Raw genomic sequence first — 13,770 nt, 5'->3', positions numbered from 1 at the left:
GCTGGCTTGAGTTTCCTTTTCTTTTCCTCCTTTTTCTGCTCTTTCTGGTGTCTACCTGCTGTCAAGGAATGCTTTAAGCCTAAGTTTGGCTTGCTTTCATCTGGACACGTGTGCAAAAATGGCACACGTGTGTTTGTAACAGAATGAGCCTCCATGGGATAATTCAACCAGCTGCTCCCTTCCAGGTTCTGAAAACAAAACAACCGTGGGTTTTAACCACCCTATCAGGACCCATGTGTTCTTATAAGCCAAGTTCATTGTTTCAATGTCTGTGATTACTCTGGTCTCATTTAATTCTCTTTGTTCCCAGGGCTTGGTTGGTTGGGGTTGAAATAGTTGAGAGGGCTCAGGGAAAAGGTACTTTCTGAAAACAGATGGTCTCTAACTGATGTCTATCAGCTGAAAAGGGATTATTTTGGATATTTACTAGAGAAATGGGTTTCTCCTCGAGATGTGTGGGCTAAGTGGTCTCCAGCATTTTCTCATTAGCTGAAGGCAGACAGTCACTGATAAAATTCACAGCTGACTTAGACTCTCATTATGTTCTGGTACCTGTGTCAGTCTTTATTTCCTTTAAGCCTCTTCTGGAATTTCTTTAAAGACAATGGACCTATTGACAGCAGCATTGAAAAAACAGTCCCTATGTATCAAACCTACCGAGAACACTTTTTTAATACAGTGTTAAGGGATGTGGTTACACATGTTCAACTGCAGTTACAGACAACAGAAGCTGTGAGAGTAACTCCTTGCACACACCACTGGAAACCCCTGTAAATTGTCATAAACCCTGGACGAGTTTTAAAATACCACAAATATGGTGAGCAGTGTTTCTTTCAGTCCTTCCATCACATGCTGGAGTAAGGTTACACAAGTCTGTGACTGGGTACACAATGAATGTGAAATATTGCATTCAATAAGTGCTTGCACCTACTCTGCTCACCATGGTTGGGTCAGAAAGTTTACCTGCAATTAGTTGTCTACTGGTTCAGTACAGGCACTGAAAATTTATATCCATATGGAACCCTTTTACCTTTTTGTCACCATTTCAGCTTTCATCATTGAATAAGGGTTGCACACTGAGCACAAAACTCTGCCAAGATGAAACTCTCCACAGTTTTACTTGCCTGGCTTGCATTTTTCATCCTCTACCATTTTGGATCTTCCTTTCCCTATATGTTTTTTCCCTCTTCTTGTCAACCTCGCCTCTAAAGAAAAACAAACAAACTGACCCCCAAAATTGCCAACAGCAAGAGACATCAAAAGCAAAATCCCTCAGAAAAAAACCCCAGAATCCCCAACCACTCCCCCAGCCCCAAACAAAAAAAAATCCTCTTTTCCAGCATCTAAAAACTTCATGTATTTTATAGCCATCAGTTATGCTTTTATGCTTTGTTTTGGGATTTTTTTGGTTTTGTTTTTTTTTTAAAGATTTGAGATACACACGGATGCAGAAGTTACTTAGCTTCTCCTTTTTGTCCATGTTTGGCACCTTTTGCCTTGAGAAGAGAAATTGTGTGATGTTTTGTAAAAAGATAAACTGTGCTATAATTCATGCTCAGGCCATTATATCTAACTTGGTAAACACAGTCCTTTCAGTTTTGTATTTTCAAGCTCCTTTGCCTCCCCAGTGTGCCTTTCAGCAGATCTTCTCTGAAATCCTTCACTTCTTCCCTAGCAGAGGCCAGGGAAGGTTTCGTTAGAATAGCCTGGAAATCCTCTCTGACCACGTTTTTCTCAGCTCCTTGTTATTATCTGACTTGTTTCCTGTGGGACAAAGGAGTCCCTGAACAAGATAAATAATAAAATCTTAAGTGCCTTCACAAAGGACATAGGTCTGTTAGTCAGCCTTGTGTGGTTAAACAAATGTTCTAGAAGGCCCAAGGCAGACTAAACTTTAAAAATTACCTAGATGCCAGAGATTAAAGCTGTGTCTGCAGCCTGCACCTCACACAGAATACAAAGAGGGAAAAGATCAAAAAAACTAACAATTTGGTTATGTAGATTACATTCCTTTTTTCATAGCTTGGATGACTCAAGGCACAAGCAGCTTTCTACAGTTCAGCTTTCTGGAAATAGAAGGGACATAATCAGCTTGATTATGTCTTTGCATTTGGTACATTTATGTCAATACTGATGACTTTTGGGAAACTATTTTGACATCAGACTCCTAAGACAATGACTACATTATTAGTGTCAGAGAAATTCTGATAAGCCTCTGACGTGGCTTTGCCACATTTTGTTTGCACTTTGAAATCCATTTATGTACATGTAAAATCTAGTTTGTGTAGAGGGGATTTAAACCCTTTTTTAAAAAAAAATAGGTAATTTGGTGTGTCAGGATGGAAATGGTCTCTTCCTGTTTTGAATTAGGAACCTGTGCTGTGAAAAACTGTTTTTTAGGTGGTGGTAGCAGCTCAAACCTAAGTAATCACTTAGTTAAGGTATTTGCAGCCATCACCCCTTGCCATGTACTGCAATATTTGGCTGTTTCTGTACTCAGGCAAAAAGAGCCTTTTTTAACCAAAGAGAATTATTGACCACTGACTGCATTGACTTAGTGAAAATGAGAAACCCAGTTTCCAGCCCAGAACATCTCCATAACTCTAGAAAGGCTGGAACAGTTAGCTCCAGACCCCGTTTTGCTGATAAAATTTGGTGGGAGGTGGCTGATTCCTGGTGGGTGGGTGGGGTGGGTGAGGACAGACCTTGTGTTTTTGTTCCTCAGCATCCTGAGGCCCCTCAGGATGAGCCATCCCGTGCTAGCTGTGATAGCTGTGGCTGAAATGTCCTTTATGGTGCCATTGCATCTGTCATGGCTCAAAACTCCCTGCCTCACCCCTGTGGTTTCTCCCACTCCTCCCTAAAACTCCCTCTTATCACTGGCAGGTCCTTCCCATCCTTAAGCACAGCTCACACATCACATTCAGACATCACACTTGTTTTTCCCATCTTATTAATGCTGATTTTTTTTTCCTGTGGTTCACCCCTGCAGAAGCAAACTTGGAACTAAAACTCTTGGTGTTTTTTGCCATCTATTCTGTTTACAGCTGTCTAACCTTAACAGAGTAATTAATGTCAAATCCATGGGTTGTTCCTGTTCCAAGGCTTGTGTTTATTTCTCTTTGAGCTGAAAGGATATAGTGGCTGATGTGAATCCTCTCTGTGATGCATTCTTATCAGCACCATGCCTCATGCAAGCACAGACAACGTGCAATTTCATTACTTTGTACTTCAGCTTTGCAAACCTCCTAACAAATTGATGCTTAAAGTTGACTTCATCAAGGAAGATGGGTTTTGGGGCAGGATTTGGAGGTATGAGCTCAGAAAGATAAAATTGGAGCTTTGCTTCTGCAGACTGAACAATCACAATAATTTCCCTTCATACAATTTTTAGTTATCAGTTTCTTCCAAACTTTAATTAGTACAGTGACTTGAAGTACCATTTGTCCTTGGAAGTAAAAATTCCCATCCCCACGTACAGGCTCAGAAAACTAATGAAATGTACGTTCACTGCAGTCTAACATCCAAGCATTTCATCCATCCAGGGTTACGGATGAATATATCCTCCTGAAATTGCCCAGATTCAGCTTAATTCAATCAGTGGAAACCCACAAAGTTTCCAATTGCAATTATATGTCTTAGATAAGTAATAGTCTTGCAGTTTGTGCTGGAAGTGGGTAGACAGAACTGCCTGAAGGCGAGGTCTCAAAGATGGGTGTACTGAGACTGGGTAAACAAAACTACCTGAAAATGAGGTTCACATGATGAGTGTTTGATTTTCATACCTTGTTAGATACAGGTTTTTCTTGAAGCTTTGTCCCACAGAAAATCCATTGGTGTGCCTGGGTTTAATGCACTGATCAAACATGCCTGGTTTTGGTTGGTTGACCAAACGTGCCTGGTTTTGGTACATTGACCAAACGTTCCTGGTTTTGACTGATTGATCAAACATGACTGGTTTTGGTACATTGGCTAAATGTTCCTGGTTTTGGTGCACTGACTGAATGTGCCTGACTTTGGTGCACTGACCAAATGTTCCAGGTTTTGATTGATTGATCAAACATGCCTGGTTTTGGTACATTGGCCAAACGCGCCTCATTTTGGTCCATTGGTCAAATGTGCCTCATTTTGGTCTGTTGACCAAATGTGCCTGGTTGTGGTGCTCTGACCAAAAGTGCCTGATTTTGGTGCTCTGACCAAACCTGTCTGGTTTTGGTGCTCTGACCAAACGTGCCTGGTTTTGATGCATTGACCAAACATTCCTAGTTTTACTTGGTTGATCAAACATGCCTGGTTTTGGTACATTGGCCAAATGTTCCTGGTTTTGGTGCACTGACTGAATGTGCCTGGTTTTGGTGCATTGACCAAATGTTCCTGGTTTTGATTGATTGATCAAACATGCCTGGTTTTGGTACATTGGCCAAACGCGCCTCATTTTGGTCCGTTGATCAAATGTGCCTCATTTTGGTCTGTTGACCAAATGTGCTGGGTTATGGTGCTCTGACCAAACCTGTCTGGTTTTGGTGCACTGACCAAACATGCCTGGTTTTGATACATTGGGCAAATGTGCCTCATTTTGGTCTGTTGACCAAATGTGCCTGGTTTTGGTGCTCTGACCAAACATGCCTGGTTTTGGTACATTGGCCAAATGTTCCTGGTTTTGGTGCACTGACTGAATGTGCCTGATTTTGGTGCACTGACCAAATGTGCCTGGTTTTGGTGCACTGACCAAATGTTCCTGGTTTTGATTGATTGATCAAACATGCCTGGTTTTGGTACATTGGCCAAATGTGCCTCATTTTGGTCTGTTGACCAAATATGCCTGCTTATGGTGCTCTGACCAAACCTGTCTGGTTTTGGTGCTCTGACCAAACCTGTCTGGTTTTGGTGCTCTGAACAAACATGCCTGGTTTTGGTACATTGGCCAAACACGCCTCATTTTGGTCCATTGATCAAATGTGCCTCATTTTGGTCTGTTGACCAAATGTGCCTGGTTTTGGTGCATTGACCAAACGTTCCTGGTTTTGACTGATTGATCAAACATGCCTGGTTTTGGTACATTGGCCAAATACGCCTCATTTTGGTCCATTGACCAAATGTGCCTGGTTTTGGTGCACTGACAGGGATGTTCTTTGTCTGTTTTCTGCAGACACTGAGACCTGTGACTACGGCTGGCACAAGTTCCAGGGGCAGTGCTACAAGTACTTTGCGCACCGGCGCACGTGGGACACGGCGGAGCGGGAATGCCGCCTGCAGGGAGCACACCTGACCAGCATCCTGTCCCATGAGGAGCAGATCTTCGTCAACCGTGCGTACCCACGGGGCTCCTCTGCCTCTCATCTCGGGTGCCACCACACCGGGGAGATCTGGAGGGGTCAGGGAGTGTCCAAAGGAGGGGCGTGGAGATGGGGAAGGGTCTAGACAGGAGCTGAGGTCACTTGGATGGTACAGATAGGGAAGAGGAGACTGAGGTCAGACCTCATTGTGGTGTCCAACGTCCTCTGAGGGGCATCTCTGATCTCTGCTCCGTGTGACAGGGACAGAATCTGAGGGAATGGCCTGAAGTTGTGTCAGGGCAGCTTTAGGTTGGATTTTAGGGAAAGGTTCTTCCCCCAGAGGGTGCTGGGCATTGCCCAGGCTCCCCAAGGAATGGGCATGGCCCTGACGCTCTAGTTTCTGAATAAAACTAAAGGATTTTCCTTTAATTTTGCCTGTGTGGTGTTGGAAAAACGTCTGATGATTGGTGGATTCGGTTCTGCCAAAGAGCTATTTAACAAATTTAAAACATACAGCACTTTGTTCAAGCATATTTGAGGCAAAGCCTTTGCTCCAGGAAGCAAAGACAAAGTATTTGCTGCCAAAGCTCCAGAAGCATTTAGAAAATTCTTCAGGGATGTGCAGGGTGGGATTGCTGGGGCTGCACTGATGCTCCCTGCAGGTCCTATCCAGCTCAGCATATTCTGTGACTATAAACAAAAGATCGCTGAGGGTTAAGAGATGGTGAGATCTCCTCCTCACTATTCAGGTTTTACATCTCCAACTTAAAACATGCTTTAAAATGTAAAATAAAAGGCATGCTTTGTGTTATAAATGTTTACTTCCACAGCTAATACAAGTTCTCTATCACTATTAAGTTATAATTTGTTAAATAGAAAACACTTTTTGTGGGGAGGGATGAGAACAAGAACTTTTGTTGTGGCATTGAAGCTTTTTGAAACATTTTGTTTTCTGGAGACTTAATGCATTTTGTGCATATGATATCAAGTCAATAGTTAGCCATAAAGAGATAGCTACTGTGTTGTATTGTAAAATTTAGACAACACTGTTCACAGCCTAACCAAAACTTGAAAAATTTTGAATTAGAATATGGGATTTTAAATTTTTTTCTTTTCTTCCCATCATATGCTCTCAGTTAGGAAATTAATTCTCTTTGCCTTGGTAGATATCACTGGGAGTGAAGAGACAGGGTCATTTAAAACTCTTAGATGAGAATCTGCATTTTTATACACACCCCAAATTACAACCAAAAAGCTGAAAAAGAGCCACTAAACCACTCTTTAGCACAAAGAGCAGAATAATCTTAAGAACAGGATGTCTGATTCATTCAGCATAAAATTATTTTCTTTGATGAAATCTCTTCCATTTATGGGAAGGTTAATAAAAATGCCCTTCTGGTTCCCTAGGTATTGGCCATGACTACCAGTGGATTGGCCTCAATGACAAGATGTTTGAGCGTGACTTCCGCTGGACTGATGGTAGCCCATTGGTAAGATGCCTTTGAGTTTAAATCACTCATTTCTTTTTGTGGTGGCTTATCAAATTCCCACTAGCTGTGAGGGAAGCTGCACTAAAAAAAAAAAACCAAAAAACAACCAGCCAAAAAAAACCCCTGTCACTAAAAATGGACCCAAGAAAACAGTCAGTAAATTCATTTTGGGATGCCTAATACTTTGTGGTTTCACTCTAAGGTCTTGTTCTTAGTTCCTGTTATTTAATGTGTGGGAACTCTCTAAGGTTTCAAATAGAAATACTCAAAAATCTGAGACTGTAGTAATTTAAGGGTCTCTGCTGGAGCTGATTTGTTATCTTCTTGCCTTGCTCAAGGCCATGTGTGGCAATTCTCCTCACTCACCAGGATGCATTTTTGGGTGATGATCTGGCATTCAAGCTCTTGCCTTTGCTGAGTCTTGGGTGCACAGAGGAGACTCACGAGTATATTTGGAGCCTGCCCTGTGGGGCAGCTCTGCAGCAGCCATCCTTAGCTGGTTCAGGAGGCCTGTAACCCACAATTCAGATATAAAATTTCAAGATTTCCTGACTTAAAACAAAAAGGAAAATCAGCAGAAGGAGAGGGAAAACATCACCCACCATCAACGAAACTAAATCAAAGAGCTGATGGACATAGGAAATGATCAAACCCTTCCCCATTTTAAATAATCTCTTCTGCAGGAGGAACAAGTGATTTATTTGCTGTTGAGCACCCACTAAAGAACATTACATTAAGAAAAAGCCCAAACTGGTTATTATTTTCCCTTCCAGTAGTGAACTTTTAAATCAGAGAGCATCTGGACACCTGTTGTTGCAGACCATGTGGCTGCAGCTGGTGTAGAAAGACACCTGGGGCAAGGCAAGCTTCACTTATTGCCATTTCATGTAAACAACCAGAGCCTAAAAGTGCTCTGAAATGGCTTATAAATGAGGCATCTCTTGGGGACATGGCTGTGTGTGGCAAGTGACAGCAAAGAGGGGTGGGAAATGGTGGTGAAGGTTTCTGTTGCCTCACTGGTGGCTCATCTGGGGTACCAAGGCACCCACTGGTGATCCCAGACCAGTGTAAATTATTATTGTTGTTATTATTATTATTGTTGTCTCATTTTACCAGGTGTAAAATTAGATAAATATACATAAGATAATATATAATGCTTATATATTCCAGAAACTGAGCTGTTATGCCACTGATTAATCACCCTGGTCTAGAGGAAGGTGTCCCTGCCCATGGTCCATCCACACCCATGGTCCAAACCATTTTATGATTCTATGATTTTGAGAAATTAAAATTAGAGCTGAGATCCTGTTTTTTAAATTTAGACCACTGGCCAAATGAGCATTATATTTTTCCTGTAATTTTCAATTTTAAGAAATTAAGATATTCTAGGAACAGAGTGGTACCATCTGTCCAACAGATTTCTGCTTTGATTGATCTTTTTTCCCACCTTATTTTTCTTTCATTTTTTAACAACTTCCCTCTGTCTCTTCCTTCGGAAACAATTTAGGTGTCTCTTGAAATCATTTATGCTCATTGCTTCAATAGATTTTCCTCATAACTTATTCCATATGGTTTCTGGACCCCATGGTTCTGAGCAGCTGCCTCATTTGTTCCTTTTTCTCTGGCTTTTAAATTATTTCTCATACTTTCTAACCACTCTTGTTGTTACAGTGATTTAGTATTTTTCTAGTAGTTAATAGGAATGCTAACATAATTAAATATATGTATCTAATCTATTTTCCTGATGATGTTCTAAAATTGCAGTGAATTTAAATACTATGCAGGTAGAAAATTTGCATCTTTTATGTGTGTGCAGGTAAGCAGATTTTGTGATGGCTTTAAACACATTAACATAATTTGTGATCATAAAAATCAGCATTATTACACCAACACTCAGGTTCTAAATTGAATTTCTAAGTTTAGAGGCGACTCTTGCCTATAGCCAGAATTTAAATAGCCTTGACGTGGTTTTTGTATCAGGGTGCATGTGTATTCAGCTGTTTCTAAATTTTTTTCCCAACTCTGTGCATTCTCCAAAAAAATATTGTCTATCCACAATTCTATTCAACATTTCTGGCATGGGGGAAAATTTGTTAAGTGTGCTGGGAATCCCCCTGATGTCAGTTTTCTTGGAGATACGATCAGAAGAGTGATTGTGCAGCTACAAGTAGTGCACATTCATCTTTATCTTGACACTTCTTTGAATTTTCTCCAATAACATCTTGGTCCAATCAAAAAAATCATGCTTGCATGGCTTTATGAGGTTTTATGGATTAAAAATAAACCCTTAACAGTTCTGATGCTTTGTGTACTGAAAAGAAAAAGCAAATTAACAACAACGTCAAGATGTGCTGTGGGTGACAAGTTTCTCTTTGACATGAATTTTCCTTCTGAACCAAAACAAGCCCCTAGAATTGGGAATTGGCAATGCTTGAAACACAGGACCCACTACTGGAGACACAGAAAAAGGTTTATATTACTTTGGTACTCATTTACCACCAACAGAAGGAAACCAACAGAAATATGCAGCACACTGACAGCAACTCTTTTGCCAGATATTTTATTGGCAATTTTGGGAAAAAGGAATAAAATACTTTTTTTTTTTTTTCACCTAAAATGTTTTCCAATCAATGGGTTCAATGGAAGGAAATAATTAATTTTTTTGACGTTTTCAGTCCCTGTCAAGTTGTGTTTTTCCAGACTTTTTTAAACTGAGGCCACCATTAAACATGATATTTGGGCAAAGCATGTAAATGAGACTATAGAATTAAGGTTCTTACTGGGAAATTTACACTGAACTTAAAGCAGCTTTGACAGGCTCTCAGCCCTTCTGAAAAAGAATGTTTATTGCCTAATAGTGGGCTAAGTCATCCACTTTTGATACCTTGGAATTCTTCCTTTTTCACCCCTATAGAAAATAGTCTCTGTTAACAATTTATCAAGGCAGCAGATTTTTCCCAGCAGCAGCAGTCAGAAAAAGAACCCCAAAACCCCTGTATTCCTCTGCACATATTTTTTGTGCTTCAACTGGAATTTATGTTGAACTTGGAAAAATAGTGCCAAGAAGCAAATTTTGGAAAAGATTAAAAGTGATCTTGTAAATTCACGCTCTGGCTCTCAGAACTCCTGGAGGAAAATCTTGGTGTCTTGAATAATGAAGTGAATACAATCAAATTCAGTGAGAAAGCAAGAAATAGTGTTTAAATCTTCTCGGCCCAAATGACTTTTGTCCATATTGGCATTGAGTCTGCCTGTTTTTTGTAAAAAAAAACCAAACTGACATTTAGGACAAGAAAAACTATCCTAATAAAATAGAAACAGGCCCACTCCTAAATCACAGTATTGGAGGTTCTGCTCCTGAATAGAGACCTTGAGGAAGCTTTTTGATCTGCCTCACTGAAATGTCTGGTGCATCATCATCTGTGAGATTTCTGAGGGAGTTGGCAAGTTTATTCCTTAACTGCAAAGTGGTTTTAATTCAAAACTGGTTAGCAGTTTCCTGCCTTTCAGGCAAAATGGCATAATCTTGTGCAGATAAAGCCTCACCATCTGCTGGTAAAACACACATTTCCAGCTTGTTGTACCCACTGCAACTCAAACACAGACTGAGCTTGAGAGAAGCAAAATTACTTGAATAAAGTGGTTGTGTCCCACCTCTCATGCCCTACAGTTTAATTGTCAGCTCAGGTGGCACTATGCATAAAGAAGGTCTATCATTACAGGTTTCATTTTTTTTTTGGCCAAATGAATTTGCTTATATTTGTCTCTTTTATTTATTTATTTATTTGTTTGTTTGTTTATATATTTATTTATATATTTATGTATTTATTTTTACTATTTATTTATTTTCTTTGAAAAAACATTTGGGATCTTCTTGGCTAAGGCCAGAACTTATCTTCAAAGTGCCTCCTTGGCAAAGCTTAGGGCAAATTGTCCAGTAAGCATAATAAAATAGGCTTTAATTATAGTAAGCTGTGGGATCCAGTGGCTGATTGCATGTATCTGCTTTTTTCTGATTTGCTGTGCTGTATCTGGGTGGCAGGAAGCAATCTTTTCTTATATACATCATGTCCCTGCTCTCTCTCTCTCTCTCTTTTTTTTTTTTTTCCTTTCTTTTTTTTTTTAAATAATTCCTCTTATTTATTTATTTTTCTGGCTCTGAAAGAAATAACCTTTAAGTGGTTCTCTTGGTTGGGAGAGGTGGAATTCATGTTCTGGAGCTGATGAGCCACACAACAAAACAATTTTTTTGGGTAAAACAACAACACCTTTTTATATATGAAGGGGAAGGAGTTGTTGGCAGCTGTGTTAAGGCAGCATAAAAAGTGGGAGTCCTTTCAGAAAACCCAAATCCTCACATGTGGGGCAAGCTCAGTGAGAGCTGGGGCCACTGACACCGGGCTGGGGCTGAGAGCATCACCTGAGGTTGTGTGGACCAGCAGGAAGCTGCAAACTTCAGTAAATCTGCCTGGTCCCCGATTTCAGATGATTTGTCCCAAAAGTGAAGGTGGTGAGAGCAGCCCCTGAGGTGTGTTCAGAGATCTTGCAGCACCCCAATGCTTTTAGAGCTTTGTTTGTCATTACTTTCTGAAAATCAAGTCAATATGTGCTCAGGACATTTCTGGTATGATTACATTGATAGGTTCAAGAGGCAGGAGAGAATAATATAGTGTTTTTAAGAGCATGTTTTGCTAGCTCTGCTTTTCTTCTGTTCAGGGTAGTTGTGGGGCTGTTCTGTTGGCTTTGGTGTGGGACAACATTATTCTCCCCCTGATGTGCAATGAAAATGGCTATATGTAGTCTTTATTTACATTTAGAAAAATATAGCATCTAAATTGTTCTTGCACTTTACTGCAGACTTTTCTCCCAGCATTTCTGCAACAGTGAACAAAAAACTTTGAAGTATGTATCAAGGATAATCTTCATCCCACAATTATCTGTAAGGCTCTGAGCAGTGCAAAAAAACCACATTTGGGAAAAAAAGCCCAGTGTTGCAAGAGAAGGAAGCAAGGTCCAGACACTCACACAACTGTTTGAGCAGAGGAATTTGCCTAGTTGGATCTTTTTATACCTTAAATATGATGCAATACAAACTACAGAACCACAAAAATTACATTATCAGCTGAGGCATTTAATATTTGATCAAAGGGAGAGAGGACACAATGGGAAGCTTGAAAATACACCAGCGAAATAGAATTTAAATAATTCACTTAGCTCTGCGAATGGTAACTTTTACAGCTGTAAAGCACACCCATCCAAACAGAAAAAAATAAAAAAAAAAGAAAAAAGAAAAAAAAAAACCTGGTGTTGCTTTTGGCAGCTCCCCCTTTGTGTTTGCTAAAGACCCTTGTGAGCAGCACAGCAGACAAGGAGCCCTTTGGAGCTATTCATGTTATGGATTAAGCACATACAGCAACTTGGGGCTGTGCCCAGGGCCCCCCGCCCCACGAGGAGGGTTTTTCACATCCCCTGGAAAACGCTGATGATAATTAGTGCTTTGTAGGGCGGTGAGCTCACTGCCATTACATAAGATTAGTGCTGTAATAAGGAGCTGGCCAGCGTCTGTGGCCAGATTGTCTGTCACTGGGAGAATGCTGCCAGCCAGGAAAGGGATGGGGAATTTTGCCACTTTCAAAGCTGCACAGAGACCCTGCCTTGGTTTTTCCTCCCCTTCAGCACAGGGGTGTTTGTGCTTTGTGTTCTGCAAAGCTGGCTCCTCAGGTTGTCAGTTTTAGGTAGCTATATTAAAATAAAAATTAAAAAAATAATAATAAGAAGTAAAGCAACCCAGAAACTTAATTCTGGCAAAAAACAAAGCCCTCTCTTTTCCCTCCTTTATTGGTCGGTGAATCAGAAGGCTTTAACTTGAGCAAATCTGTAACTGCACCCCTCTCAGAAAGAGTAACTTCATTGAGCACACACACACACATACAAAAAACCCAAAACCTTCAAAAGGCATGGAGTATTGTAGTGAAGGAGCCTGCCTCTGAGGGTTAAGTAAAGCAAACAAACTAAAAAAGTGCTGTAGTCAGCTGCAAACAAAAAGCTCATTGTGCCCATGTCCCACAGGATCCTTGGAGAAGGAGATTTTAAACCTACCAAATGTTTTGGTTCTGTGCTGCAGTCAGTCATTACAGCCTCTTTTTAAGATGCTCATTTGACCCACGTTTAAATGGAGGAGAACTATATAATGTTATTAATGACAGGTATATTTTTGATTCAGGATGTCGTAATGAGGGCCTTTCGGACAAAGTGGGGTTTTGTCTTGTTTTTACTAGGGGGGTCAGCAGTTATTTCAGAGACTTGTTACTGCTGGGCTGAAATTACTCGTTACTCTGGGCTCAAATTCTTGGACAGCTTCAAACCTGCAGTAATTGTTGACAAAGTGCAGGATTTTCCTTCTTTTTATTCCCCCCCCCCTCCAGTGGCTCTCCTGGTAGCTGTGCACAAAAAGATTAAATCCCACCCCACACAATTTGCATCACACTGCTAATATATATACATGTCAATGTGACTCCAAAACAAACACGAATTACACCAAACCAGCATTTACCACCCTACTTTCTTTGCCACTCATTTTTAACGTGATTTCTCAGCTGCTAAAGTGACTTCTGAGAGCCCATCACACACAGCATACCCTCAAAATTGAACTGTACACTGTGTGATGAAAGCTATTATTTTGAAAACAAAAGATGGTAAAGAGCAGGTAAAATTCCACGGCTTCATTTAGCTTTGAAAGAGTTAATGGAAGTTATAATCGTGAATAATTATAATTTTGGGGAACTCTGGGCTTTGGAGCAAGCAGACAGCGTCACCTAGTGGGGTTTCATTACCATTCTCACAACTTTCTGCTTTTCCTGGAAAAATCGTCATTCTATGGTACTGCTTTAAAAACACCCCAGACCTTGTCATCTGCTCCACCATACAATCATTTCTTCCCAACCTGACTGTGCTTTTACGTTTCAATTTCGTCAGGTAGCCTTTTCTCCACTGGTTGAATTTCA

General features: G+C 40.5%; 1 protein-coding gene across 5 annotated transcripts in view; it reads left to right on the top strand.

Annotated features, from left to right (window-relative positions):
• Window positions 1-13,770, top strand: part of VCAN (versican) — a 98,763-nt gene that overhangs the window by 77,469 nt on the left and 7,524 nt on the right. For all 5 annotated transcript variants that reach the window (XM_072921671.1, XM_072921673.1, XM_072921672.1 and 2 more), the window contains 2 exons: window positions 5,150-5,308; window positions 6,684-6,766. In XM_072921671.1, the coding sequence (XP_072777772.1) occupies window positions 5,150-5,308; window positions 6,684-6,766 (242 nt within the window). The remainder of the gene's footprint in view (window positions 1-5,149; window positions 5,309-6,683; window positions 6,767-13,770) is intronic.

This window comes from Taeniopygia guttata, chromosome Z (assembly GCF_048771995.1).
Source record: "Taeniopygia guttata chromosome Z, bTaeGut7.mat, whole genome shotgun sequence".
NCBI lineage: Eukaryota > Metazoa > Chordata > Aves > Passeriformes > Estrildidae > Taeniopygia > Taeniopygia guttata.
This window is presented reverse-complemented; position numbering and strand designations above follow the sequence as displayed.